This window comes from Branchiostoma belcheri, unplaced genomic scaffold (assembly GCF_001625305.1).
Source record: "Branchiostoma belcheri isolate BF01 breed outbred unplaced genomic scaffold, Haploidv18h27 scaffold128, whole genome shotgun sequence".
NCBI lineage: Eukaryota > Metazoa > Chordata > Leptocardii > Amphioxiformes > Branchiostomatidae > Branchiostoma > Branchiostoma belcheri.
The window spans coordinates 435,422-447,988 of record NW_017802691.1 but is presented as its reverse complement, the minus strand read 5'-3'; the positions used below and the strand labels follow the sequence as shown (position 1 = coordinate 447,988).

General features: G+C 42.7%; 2 protein-coding genes across 2 annotated transcripts in view; one reads left to right on the top strand and one right to left on the bottom strand.

The window, feature by feature from the left end:
- Nucleotides 1-6,097, top strand: part of LOC109463552 (echinoderm microtubule-associated protein-like 2) — a 15,841-nt gene extending 9,744 nt beyond the window's left edge. Inside the window, exons 7-17 of the mRNA XM_019760393.1 lie at nucleotides 249-407; nucleotides 717-813; nucleotides 1,370-1,530; nucleotides 1,939-2,085; nucleotides 2,447-2,578; nucleotides 2,850-2,917; nucleotides 3,468-3,653; nucleotides 4,192-4,354; nucleotides 4,785-4,943; nucleotides 5,391-5,578; nucleotides 5,872-6,097. Of these exons, the coding sequence (XP_019615952.1) occupies nucleotides 249-407; nucleotides 717-813; nucleotides 1,370-1,530; nucleotides 1,939-2,085; nucleotides 2,447-2,578; nucleotides 2,850-2,917; nucleotides 3,468-3,653; nucleotides 4,192-4,354; nucleotides 4,785-4,943; nucleotides 5,391-5,578; nucleotides 5,872-6,097 (1,686 nt within the window). The remainder of the gene's footprint in view (nucleotides 1-248; nucleotides 408-716; nucleotides 814-1,369; nucleotides 1,531-1,938; nucleotides 2,086-2,446; nucleotides 2,579-2,849; nucleotides 2,918-3,467; nucleotides 3,654-4,191; nucleotides 4,355-4,784; nucleotides 4,944-5,390; nucleotides 5,579-5,871) is intronic.
- A 2,370-nt stretch (nucleotides 6,098-8,467) lies between these two features.
- On the bottom strand, nucleotides 8,468-11,096 carry LOC109463573 (FAS-associated death domain protein-like). The gene is made up of 4 exons (XM_019760410.1): nucleotides 10,984-11,096; nucleotides 9,668-9,780; nucleotides 9,093-9,256; nucleotides 8,468-8,544 (listed from the first exon to the last, which is right to left on the bottom strand). The coding sequence occupies exons 1-4, from the start codon at nucleotides 11,006-11,008 to the stop codon at nucleotides 8,511-8,513; spliced, it is 336 nt and encodes a 111-aa protein (XP_019615969.1). The 5' UTR covers nucleotides 11,009-11,096; the 3' UTR covers nucleotides 8,468-8,510.
- Nucleotides 11,097-12,567: the final 1,471 nt, after the last annotated feature.

Here is a 12,567-nt window from a genome sequence, read left to right as displayed (position 1 = left end):
GGAGAGGGTGAGTGAGAGAGAGAGGGAGAGAGGAAGAAAGGAAGAGGGAGAGAGAGAGGGAGGGAGAGAGAGAGAGAGAGAGAGAGAGAGAAGGATATACATGCTGAATGGTTCTTGCAACTATTGCTATGTTGATATTCCTAACTCAAAAAAATTGGTGACTTAACAAATGGCAATAATGCTTCCTACAGATGCGTTTCTATTATTGTTTTTTTTACGGGTAAATTTTCTTAACTTTTGATCCACAGGCGACACGGGACTTGTTGGAGACGGCTGCCTTTCACCCCATGGACAGTGACCTGATCGTCACGGCTGGGAAGAACCATCTCGGCTTTTGGACGATCAAGAAGATCACTGCAGGATCCAGCAGCAAGGCGTTCTTAACCATGAAGAAAGGACTGTTTGCGGTAATTCGTGTTGTTTTGTACTTTGTATAGTTATTTACCAAATGGTTTAGTGAGTAGAGTGCTAATTATTCATTCGTTGGGTCGCTAGTAAAGTTTCATCCCAGGCTGAGTTTTGTTTGCAAGGCCACATATTTACTAGGAAAATACTGCCCAAATGAGTTTCGCGAATATTAGGTGCATAGATGAACACTTTTGCCTTTGTTTAGTTTTTTGTTAAGAACAAAAGATGCAAAAGAATATTCTCAGGTTTTGAGTCAGTATCAAGTCATATTTCCTATGCATTAATTAATTCATTGATTCGTTGTCTAGGAGCATCAGGCAAAGTTTGTTCATTGCTTGGACTTCGGCCTTAATGGTGACGTCATCACTGGGGATTCGAAAGGAAGCATTTTAGTCTGGAAGAAAGGTAAGGGCGTTTTCGGATAAAAATACAAAGGAATGGACAAAGATTGTCTCAAGTTGTGTTCTTTTGAAGTTGCCATGTAGTGTATATCTTATACAATTGTTGTGAAATAAACAATTAACTTATTATTCTTACCTTCGAATTCCCAGAATGGATAAAGATTATTTTGCTCAGTTTCTTCCTCTTCTTCTTATTCAAGCAAATGACCTGGAACAGACGTCTGTCACCATAGTAACTAGCATTGTAGCAGACACCCTGTGGTGTAGGGTTACATTATGTAGCAGGGCAGAGCTAGATTGGCTTCTCACCACATTTTATATTTGAATGTATTGAAGTAAAAGTAAGTAGAGCAGTAGTTTATTGGTTAGACCAATTGTAAAGGTAAACATTATGCATTTTCTTTGCAGGTGTTCCCTTTCTAGATATTATGTTTATCTTCTCCCTTTTTTCTTCATCTTCTTCCTCTTCTTCTTCCCCAAACAAACAAGGTCAATGACCTGAACCAGACGTCTGTAACCGTGGTAACTAGTTATCATTATGTTGCAATTTGTATCCACAGGTTGTAACAGAATCAGCCACTCCAACGCGGGCGCGCACAAAGGTGGCATCATGGCGCTGCGTGTGCTGACGTCAGACGTTACCCTAGTAACGGGAGGCGGGAAGGACAGACGTGTGGTGGTGTGGGACAGGTCTTACACCAGGCAGCTACGGGAATGCAAGGTAAGGAAAGGCCTGTTTCCTTGTAATTCTTGGTCTTTAAGCATCATGGCAAGAACACGTAATTGTAATTATTGGTTATGCCCACGACGGTAAGAACACTGGGACGGGGGCGATACCAACTTCCGACGAACTAGTGACGTCAAACGTGTGGAAAAATCACGCGTCAACATCACTTGGTAAGGAGGAATATTCTGACATTTTTGTCTCATCTTAAAGTTTTGCCACGATTTCCTTGTGAACTTTGGTCTATACACATCGCGTTAATAGCATATTATTCAGTTGCGCATCCCATACATGGTAAAAGTATGCTTGATTGCTGGCTAGACTTTATATAGTACAATTTCTGTATTTTCTAATTTCACGAACTACTAGCCTTGGCTGATTTTTATCTTTTTTCTTTTTTTCTAGCTGGACAGGACCCTGGGCGGTGTGAGGTCCATCTGTACGGCAGACAGATCTCAGATGTTCTCGGGAAACAGTTTGTTTCTCGGCACCCTTTCTAACGCGCTCTGCCATTGGACACTGGACTTGGAGACGGTCGAACCCGCAGCTAAGGTATGTGATCTTTTAACGACGGTAACTCTGGATCTGTCACGTACTAGTTTCAGTGCACTTTTACTTTTAGATTATCCTTTTCACAAAATACCAAATGATTCATCTTTGACCTCTGGTTACAATATTTAGCTTTTAGGACCTAACTTCCTGTTCCTGTATCTTCTAGGTCCTTTTGTGGTCTGTGGTTAGGGAATTCCTCCCACCCATGAGCTGTCACTCAGACAAAGGCAAATACGAACACACACACAAAGCAAAAAATTAAACCTCCGCAAACGGATTTAATGAACCGTTGTGGCTAAAACATTGGTTTTAAGCTTAAGATCCTTGCTTTGAATTAAAACTCGCAATCTTCATCTAACAGGGCCATGCAGATGAGTTGTGGGGCCTTGCAGCTCACCCCAGGAAAGCCCAGTTTGTGACGTGTGACTACAGCGGCCTTGTGGTGCTGTGGGAGAGCAAAACTCACCAACCAGTGTGGAGAACACAGCTCAAGGTATTTGACTTAATAGTTAAACCTTTATTGTTATCACTGATATATATTCTGTACGTAATTTGCCACATGTTTTCTGTACGTAAAATGAAGTCATCCATGTATTTAACTTTGTTAGATCTTTAGTTGTAGAAGGCCATACAAAAGTCCCTGTACCTTTTGTTGTGTCAATAAAGAATCTCTCTTAATATGAAAGGTCCATTTTATGATCAGTCAAATCTTAAATACTGTAGCAATGTATGTTTTATAATCTTGATGTGTTTTTACAAACTAGTTTGCAGCCCAGTCAGCCCAGTTTCACCCCAGTGAAGAAATTCTTCTGATTGGAACAACCACAGGAAGGTACGTGAACAACCACCTTTGCTATCATTCTTTTAAATTAGCAAACCATTGCCAAATTAGAGCCATGCATGGCATGGGAAGTACATGGGCTAAAAGTGCCGGCGCCAACTTTGATTTCGGATAGCGTCTGAACGGCTTACGCTAGAATCACCAAACTTGTTGATTTTTCCTAAATATTGTTGAAAACAACTTTGTATCATATCCCACGTTTCTAACACTAACAGTTAATGTTGATGACACATATGATTCATATGTGCCATCAACATTAACTGTTAGTGTTAGAAACGTGGGGAAAAAATCCAAGGAATTTCACAATGCCGGATGTTGTTCCTGACACAATATGATGTTACTATCAATAGAGTTAGATTAGTATAATTAGCATCTTTATTGTTATGCATTGTATATGAAAGCAGAACAACTCCTTAGAACGATTAAAAATGTCACCTCTTAGAACTGTTAGATATTGTTAACATCACCAACTATCATTTTTGTCATACGTTGTACCCGGTACATCTGTTGTGCAATAAAGTTCTTTAAACTTTTCTCACAGGTGGTACTGCATGGACGCCTCCTCTGCTGCTGTCATCGAAGAGCATCAGTCCGGAGAGGACAACAAACAGCTGGACTGCCTGCGGTTCTCGCCAGATGGCGCTATTTTAGCGGTGGGGTCCCACGATAACCACATCTACCTTTACAACGTGGAGAATCACGGGAAAAGCTACAAGAAAACGACAAGGTATGAAACTTTATGCTACCGTTATTGTTTCCTCAAATTCACATTATCAGAACTGGAACGTCCATTAAACTTAAAAGCTACTCTTTTGCATACATATATCACCTATAATATACACAACTCGTTCTTGATACTAAGCTTAATATCAACTCTTCTATATTATTTTATATATGCTATATTCAATTTTACCACTCAACACAATCGTATGATTAGGGTTTCTAGCATGGGCAAACTAAATTATCTAAAAGGTGATATTCATTTCTGGTGAAAGAAACTGTTTTGATAGCGTACTAATTTTAATCTCAATGGTTATACATGTATCTGCATCTGTATCTGTATAGCCGGTATAACCGCCCTTCGTCGTAACACACCAGCTTTTGTATCTGTATAGCCGGTATAACCGCCCTTCAGCGTAACACACCAGCTTCGCAGGCACGCGGCGCGGCGGCAGCTGGCTACATTACACCGATCGACCTGTTACACCCATCCCTTGAACATCTAACTCTAAACATTGTTCAAAGCTATCTAATATACCTGTTAGGTTGAGCGGGCACTCCAGTTTCGTGACGCACCTTGACTTCTCGACGGACGGTCGGTACATGCAAAGCACGTCGGGAGATTACGAGCTGCTGTACTGGGACGTGGCCGCGAGGAGTCAGCTGCAGTTCAAGTCAGCCATGCGTGACGTCACGTGGAACACACAGGTGAGAGGGTTTAAAATTGGTTCATCTTAACTAGCCAAAGGGCGGCTGGAAAGAGTAGAAATTGGCGAATCAGACGATAACATGCCAGGGGAGTTAGTCCGATGAAAGCTGTACTCGTGACCAATTCCCCTCGCATACCCTCTCTATTTGCCATTTTTTACCTCCCCAGGCGCTTCCCAAAGCCTGGTAGAGGCTACATCATCGCTCCAGTCTACATTGATAGTTAGTAGAATATTCATCATCAATCAGTGACTGTTCTGAAAGGTAGCAAACACGTACCTCCAAATTTTCGACTTCCACTGAAAATTTGGAGGCCTTGTTTGATTGCTACCTTTCAGAACAGTCACTGATTGATGAATATTCTACTAACTGTTTACCAAATCCTAAAGTTTTTATTCTTTTGTAAACTTTTTCTGTTTGTGATCCCCAGACGTGTGTGTTCGGGTTTCACGTGTTCGGCATGTGGCAGCAGGGAGCGGACGGACACGACATCCTGTCCTGTGCCGCGTCAGGCTCCCGCGCGCTGCTGGCCTCAGCAGATACTCACGGCAAGGTTAACCTGTTCACCTTCCCATGCAGCACGTTTCAGGTACAGAGAGTCGTGATACTCCTATTTTCAAAAACCCGTATTTTCCAAGAACTATTGTAAAGTGGAACTCGTTGCCACCAAGCACAGTTGGGGCATAAAGGTTTAAACAACTCCTGCAGTTAAATGTGCAAAGATTGAGTGTAACAAGTCGTTCGGTATGATATAGCTAGCTGCTGCCGCGCCGCGTAAAAATTCCTTGTTTATGGGAGTTACCTGGGCGTCAGACTTTTGCCAGGGTCAGTATACAGACTAGCTCCTCAGCTAACATGTCTAAAAGGAAATTTTCTCCTCAGTCTGGGACTGGCTTGTGTATTCGGCCTTGGAAAATCTGGCATGCTATAAAAAGTTGATACCATGATGATACTATGATGATACCAATTACTGTGTTTGGATTTATAAAATGTTAAGAAAGAAAGTTTTTTTCTTCATTTTTTTCACAACTTTCAGGCGCCAGGGCACGTCTATCCGGGACATGGCAGTCACGTGACATCCGTGATGTTCCTGCGCGGCGATGATTGGTTGATTTCGACAGGCGGGATGGACTGTAGCGTCATCCAATGGCAGGTCGTGCGCCCCGCGCCAAAACAATCCGCAAAACGGACCCACAAAGACTACAACAAACCTTCTAGATTAAGGTTTTTAGTACTTCTCATCCATTTTCAAATGTTTACCGAATGAAAAAGTATTTACTGTTTTTGCTCAGTTTCTTCCTCCTCCTCTACTTCTTCTTCTTCTCCAAAGAAAGTCAATGACCTGAACCATGCAGACGTCTGTCACCATGGTAACTGGTGTTGGGTTACATCATTTTACATCATTTTATAGCAGGAGGGATTCAGACTCCTGTCACCATATATATGAATGTGTTTGAGTAAGAATTAACAGGGCAGACCATATGCGAAGGTTAACATTTGTTCATTCCCAAATACAGACCATCCTCCACCAGCATGTTATCGGCTATAGAAGAATTTCTACCGGAGAATGAGTGTAGAAGTGCGGAGAAGGCGGCTGTGTCGGACGCGTCTACACAGACGAGCAGACCGGGTTCACCGGACAAGACCAGCCGGCACCCGTCACCCCAGCCACCGCCTGATCCAGCTCAGGAGGAGAAGAAGATGATACAGCAACTAGTGGACAGCTTGTTTTTGAACAACTGAACATTTTGTAGTATAGCTAGCCTGTGAACACAGGTTCTTTGTCCGGTGCTCAAAGAGCTGCCACCTCGATGTCACAAATTCGGTTTCACCGGTAAAACAAGGAGTACTTATCACGTAGACATCAACTCATTTTGCTGCTCTTAGATTCCCCGCGCTGATTTTGACCGAAGTGTTCGAAATACTAGTAGAACAGGGGGGTTCGACGTGTTCGATCAGGAAAGGTCCATTAGGAAGCCGGCAAAAAAGGCGAATTTCAATCGGGCTATGGTATTAGATTTGAAGAAAACTTATAATCGAACGTGTTTTGTTATTTTCAAATTTGATTTGTACACTGTAATAAGATGCCCTAAAACCGTCTTTCCTTGCAGCAATTGTGTAAAGAAACCATTAAAATGTTTTGTATTAATAGTTTTATAAACAATTAATTAACTGATGTAATACACAATAAGGTCTAAGGTAAGGTCTAATACACAATAAATCAAGCAATTGGATACATTATTTGTAAAATGATGCCCCTCTCAGCCGATTTCTACCATTTATTCAGCCTGCAAAGGAGTCTGGTGGAGACTATAAGAAATGTATCTTTACAAAATAGAAACATTATAAAAAGTTGTTGATAGATAGAGGAAACCTGTATATATGTATGGAACACAATCAACTGTAATACAGTTTTAAAGAACAATATATACAGCCATAAACCCCTCCCAATGTGAGATATCCATTCAAGAACAGAAAGCAGCTAGAAGCTCATTACCACTTCATAACTTCTAGTCACCTCGTAGCAAAGGTCCTTATCCTACATGTACTATACAGAAGGCAGAGCAGTAGTTTCATAGTATATTTAACGCTTTCTGTATTGACTCACATACGGTGTGAACTGTGAGATATTAACAGCACAACGAGAACCAGAATCGCAACGTACTTCCAAATGTGTCTCTGAATATCAGCGAAGAAGTTCAGTAACGAAGAGAAGTTAAAACTCACCACCAAGCAAACTATCTACATATTACATAGAAGGCACATTACATGTATTAGCATTAATTATGCATCGACATTGAAACTTTTTGCATAGGTTTATTTAAGTCTCATCCGCGAGATATCAACAACGCATTTCTTCCATAACTGTACATTTTCTTAAAACCCTTGTCCTGCGGGGCCCATATATATATGGGTTGCACATACAGTACCATCTATATAGTGCCCTGTATATGTGCAATTTGGGGGTGTTTCTCGTGCAACGCATCACACCGCAGCGAAACGCAACGAATGCGGAAGTAACTACGCCACCGCGGGGCAAAAAAACTCAAGGGTCTGTGACCTGATTAAGACATGAAATTATTTGAAAATATCGTGTAAAAATTGCCAGCAGGACAAGGGTTAATCTCCAAGCAGATCTTTCGGTGGCAAGACAGTATCCATTGGCCAGCTGCAGAGAAGTGTCCATTAGCCACCTTTGTTGGCCGTGCAAACTCCTCTGGCTAATGGAAACTGTCTTGCCACCGAAAGGGATCTATTTGGAGATTACATTTCCTAACTTTGCCTCTAAATAGCAACAAAGAAGAATAACAAAGAGCAGCTAACAGCTCAACATTATGCATGTAACCTTTGTCACCTCGTATCAAAAATCTTTATCCTCTATCATCATCATCATCATCATCATCATCATCCACTGCATTCTGCATTCATTCAATATTCATTCCTCTATATACTGCATAAAAGGCATCTTATTGAAAGTATTCACATTGATTCCCGAAATGACATCTCATGTCCTCGGTGATGATGATGATGATATTTTTATTAGCATTACTTTTGTAGCATCTTTGACGCTCTTTGCATAGATTCATATAAGTCTCAACCGCGAGATATTTACAGCACATCAGCACACGGAACAAAAAGATCACAATATTCGTCCATAAATGCTCTCTAAATAGCAAATACAGACAGAAGAAGCAAAATATAGGGGTTGGTCCCACAGGATGTCGATCATTTACCACAGATACGTAATCTTGAAATTCAAATCCAAGCTAGACAAATTACCTAAATGTGTGCCAAATTTGGTAGCCTGGGTGCCATCCTCTGTGGGTTTTGCTGGCTCCCACGTTGGCTCCCACGGAACCTGACCTTCATCGCTAGACCTTAGGCATACTCATATGTGCAATACTGAACTCTGTGGTAGCTAGATACCGTAAGTAACTATGATGGCACCCAGGCTACCAATCTGGTGTTTTTAGATAAAGTACACAACTTTTCTAGCCTGGGTACCATCCTGGTTAGTTTACGTCCGCTCCCACAGTCGCTACCGATTGTGGGAGCGTACGTAAACTAACCAGGATGGTACCCAGGCTAGAACTTTTCAGCTATGCTGCTGGACTAAATATAAAGGGATAGAGTCGACGTCCAGACTCCAAAGTGCCTATTTGGGTGGCTTTCCAACCGGATTAGGAAATCTGAAATGGAAATATAAAACAATGTCACCAGAGGAATAAACAACATGTGTATCACTACTACTGAATAAATACATAAAGCGATGAAGACAAATGATACTAATTCCCAAAGCTACTCATTCTGATGAACTCACCTTTATGATAAAGACATCAAGAAACTTTCTAATGTAAAGTAAAACTATACAAGAAGATGGCAAAAGAATGCAAGAAGATTGGTGGTGAATTTTGTGAACTTTTACTTCGTGATAGTACAAAAAGTAGCCTCTATCAGGCTCCTCTGACTACAAATTGTGCCCTCTGGCCTGCAATTCAGTCTAGTTGGCCAATGTCTCTTACATCCCGCTCTCCCAGATACAGCAGCTGGCTGAGGACAGAGGAAGATGACGGGCCTGACGAAACTAGTCGGCTCGACTCACCAAGTGCAAGAGGATCGAGTGAGTGAATTTCTACTATTTTTCCAGTAACATGGGGGGCCTGGTAGAAGCTGTTGTCATCATCATGTCACAACTAAAAATCATGTTAACTACCCTATTCAAAAAGATTAAGATTACCCATTTTGGTTCTGGATGTCCTCCAGCTTGTCTGCCAAAGCCGCCATGTTGATGGCCCTCAGGTGTCCGGCCAGGGCGTCCAGAGTGGCCCGCCGGCCGTTCTTCATCCTCCAGCGGCGGAACGTCTGGTACGCCTTCTCGTGCAGGTTCGTACGCTCGCAATCCTGAGGATCAACCAAAAAAAATGTAGTTTTCCTGAGCTAATATACTTGCTTCCGTACGTAATGTGGTTCCCAGTTAACTGTAAGTAAGTAGGATGTCACCCAGACTAGAAGACTTGTCAGTAAAGGTAAAACTGTTACGTATAATACATTTATATGTAAACAGCGCAACAGAACTATCCCCTTACCCTCACTACTACAGTACTGAGAAGTACTGAGGCTGTGCGAAAACGGCACTAGTGACCTCATATCAGAGAGAGAGAGAGAGAGAGAGAGAGAGAGAGAGAGAGAGAGAGAGAGAGAGAGACAGAGCGACACAGAGCGCGAGAAACAGACAGAGGGAGAGAGAGACAAATAGAGGGAGAGAGAGAGAGAGAGAACAAAACACAGAGAAACCTAGGTACATGTACCTACCTCAATGGCATCAATTTCGGCATCCGTCAGTCCGATCTCTCTGGCGATTTTCTTCCACTGACGAGAGCCGACCTCCCCTGCCAGCCTGTTCAGCACTCGGGTCATGCTGAAGCCTGGAACGGTATGCCAAGTTTTTTAAAAATACAGATTACACTTACATTGATGCAACATTTTGTGTACTTTTCAGCCTATAGTACAAAACCTCTCAGTGTCTAGGGCTCTGCTGGCCCTGTATGAAAAAATGTTTAGTACGTTTCCTGATATACCTTACACCAATTAAAAACGCTCTGTGTACGTGCACATTGTATACAGGGTTTCCCCGGACATTGGCAGCAAGGTGCAAGTTGACACTGCTGGTTAGACAGTGACGTAGTAAAGCATATATTATGCTAACAGCACAAGTAAACAAGTAAAAGGGGACCTTTTGACCTGCGTGCCGCATAACTCACGGTTATCAGTGATACAGGTCATGTGGGTTAATCATTAACTAGTATCTATAAAATGCGTGAGAAAACAGTGCCATTCAAACCTTTGATTGGCCGCTCCCGGTCCCCGGTCAATAAGGCCATGTTGATTTTATTATATGGATGACATCCGCGCGCGCATGAATTTTCGGCCGTTTCCAAAAAAAAAAAAGTTTTCAACCATACTGTAAATCGTGCAAAACAGTTGCTAAATGAGCAAAAATATACCATTTGCAAGAAAAAAAATTAGGAAACGATACCAATGTTGTAGAATGTCAAAATCAAAGGAAAAAAGACAAAAATGTAAAGAAATGAATTCGAAGAGTAGATTATTCGCCATAACATATTCTGTGCCATTTGTTCAACCTTCATGACCACGTAGGTTTCATAGTGAAAGTAACTTTTTTTTTTGCAAAACTTTTTTTTTATTCGCACGCGCGCATCAGTTTTGGGGTTCCCAGAGGATGTCATCCATATAATCAAATCAACATGGCCTAATGTACCGGGCGCGCTGAATAGCCTCGGCGGGCGGACAACACACCCAGCACCGAGGAGGATCCGGGAAGCTCGCGGTACGCTGCAGCTGATACCAGGCCGGCTGGCATCAGCTGATATATACGATCATGTCTATTCCCACCAATCACCGACAAAACTTCTGTACTTCCATGTCCAAATATCAATGATAATTCCGAAGCTGAAATGAGGCAATCAGGGGGTCTCTGCTAACTTATGTTCCCGGAGTTCCAGTGGAGTTTTCAGGTACTGCATATAAAACTTCACGACGAACTACTTGAATCTAACTTCATCTAAAACTTATTCACGTCTTTACATATAATTGTTTCGTTGCCTTACCTTGTTTGGGAAGTTGGTCATCCATTTCCACAGCGTGCAGAAATACAGATTTAAACACTTAAATATATTTGCTGTTATAGTTTACGTGCGCTGCGGTAGGGAGGTCCGGTGGTCCGGTGCTACATGTACTTGTGTGCGCCGTCGTGCTGCTTTTCATGACTAGGAACGAATCTACCATTAAAATCGGGGGAGGGGAGGACAGTATGAATTTGTAAACGTTAACCCCCGACAAACTTGGTTTGAAAAGAACATAAGAAAGGTGACGTGGTTGTCAGCTGGTCAATATGCATGTTTCACGTTTCAACTGTAGCATTTTGCCGAGCAATCGGTCTGCTAGCACTCGGACTCGGTTGGTACCACCCCTAAAGAGTGTTTCATTTGGTTTCATCAACTAAAGAGTGTTTTATTAGTGTTTTGTACGGAAGTGTTTTGTACGGAAACACAGTGGTGTTGACACAGTTGACACACGGTCTAGGCGCTAGCCTGTTGGCGGTGTGTACTGTTCTTTCGTTTGTGGTCCTGTATCGAGCCTCGATGTAAGTTACATATGAGTTATGAGGGTACGAAAAAAGTAAGAAGCCTTTCGACACAAATACCACAAACACAAGCTACACCGAAACTTAAGCTGTGAGTTTGCTTGAGGTTATCTTGCATTTTTCGAGAGATTCGAACCCGCGCCCGTTTAAATTTGCCACGCCGCGCCGTACTAGCCGCACCGTACCATTTACGCAATACGCACGTTACGCAATACTACCTACTGTGGGTCCACGGAACAAATATCAGGTGGATAGGTACCGACGTTCTGCTCTTGTGAGTTTCGTTTTAGGCATTGCCATTGCCTAACGTGGGCGCTGTTGTGGGACCTGTATTAGCAAATGCAGCGCGCTGACGGTCAGAGGCAGAGGGTCAGAGGCTGCAAAGCACGTTGTAATACCTCGGCGTGCGCTTCCTGTTATGTTGTGTAAACATGTTGCTCGGCGGACGGGCAACACACCCAGCACCGAGGGGGATCCGGGAAGCTCGCGGTACGCTGCAGCTGGTACTGGCCAGGCCGGCTAGTGACTGGACAGTTTGTCAGAATGTACATGTATACAAATACACTTGTAAGAACTACACGAACTAGTCTCTATCAGACAGTTGACTGGAAATGAAACAAATCGGTCAGCAAGTAAGTCCCTAGCGTGCGCTGGGCGGGAGGCTTGACGGGCGTTTAAGCGCCGTAGAGATCGGGGAGCCGAAGACGTCAGCCTCACTATCAGAGAACTTTGTCGGTCTTAAAATTACAGATTTGTCCGCTTGACAATGTGCCGAGATCTGTTGAACTTGCGGACAATATTCTGTTGAGCAGACTGCAGAACTTTATTTATTGCACGACATGGTACACTGTAGGTCTATATCATGTGTTCTCACCAATCACAAGCAAAACTTCTGTACCGTACAAAAGAAAACTCCCAAGTGGTGATGCAACAATCATCACACTTGATCCGACAGACATGTACAGCCACGAAAAATTTCTTTAGTGAGGGAGTATGGGAGCCCCGGCATACCCACAGATAGGATGGCACCCAGGCTAGTTTTCAGCTA

Bases quoted from the DNA above. Each gene is read 5' to 3' on its own strand.
- LOC109463573 (XM_019760410.1), bottom strand. From the start codon at position 11,008: ATGGATGACCAACTTCCCAAACAAG. The intron at 9,781-10,983 runs GTAAGGCAACGA...ATACCGTTCCAG, and splicing joins TGACCAACTTCCCAAACAAG to GCTTCAGCATGACCCGAGTG. The intron at 8,545-9,092 runs GTAATCTTAATC...TTTCCATTTCAG, and splicing joins GACATCCAGAACCAAAATGG to ATTTCCTAATCCGGTTGGAA.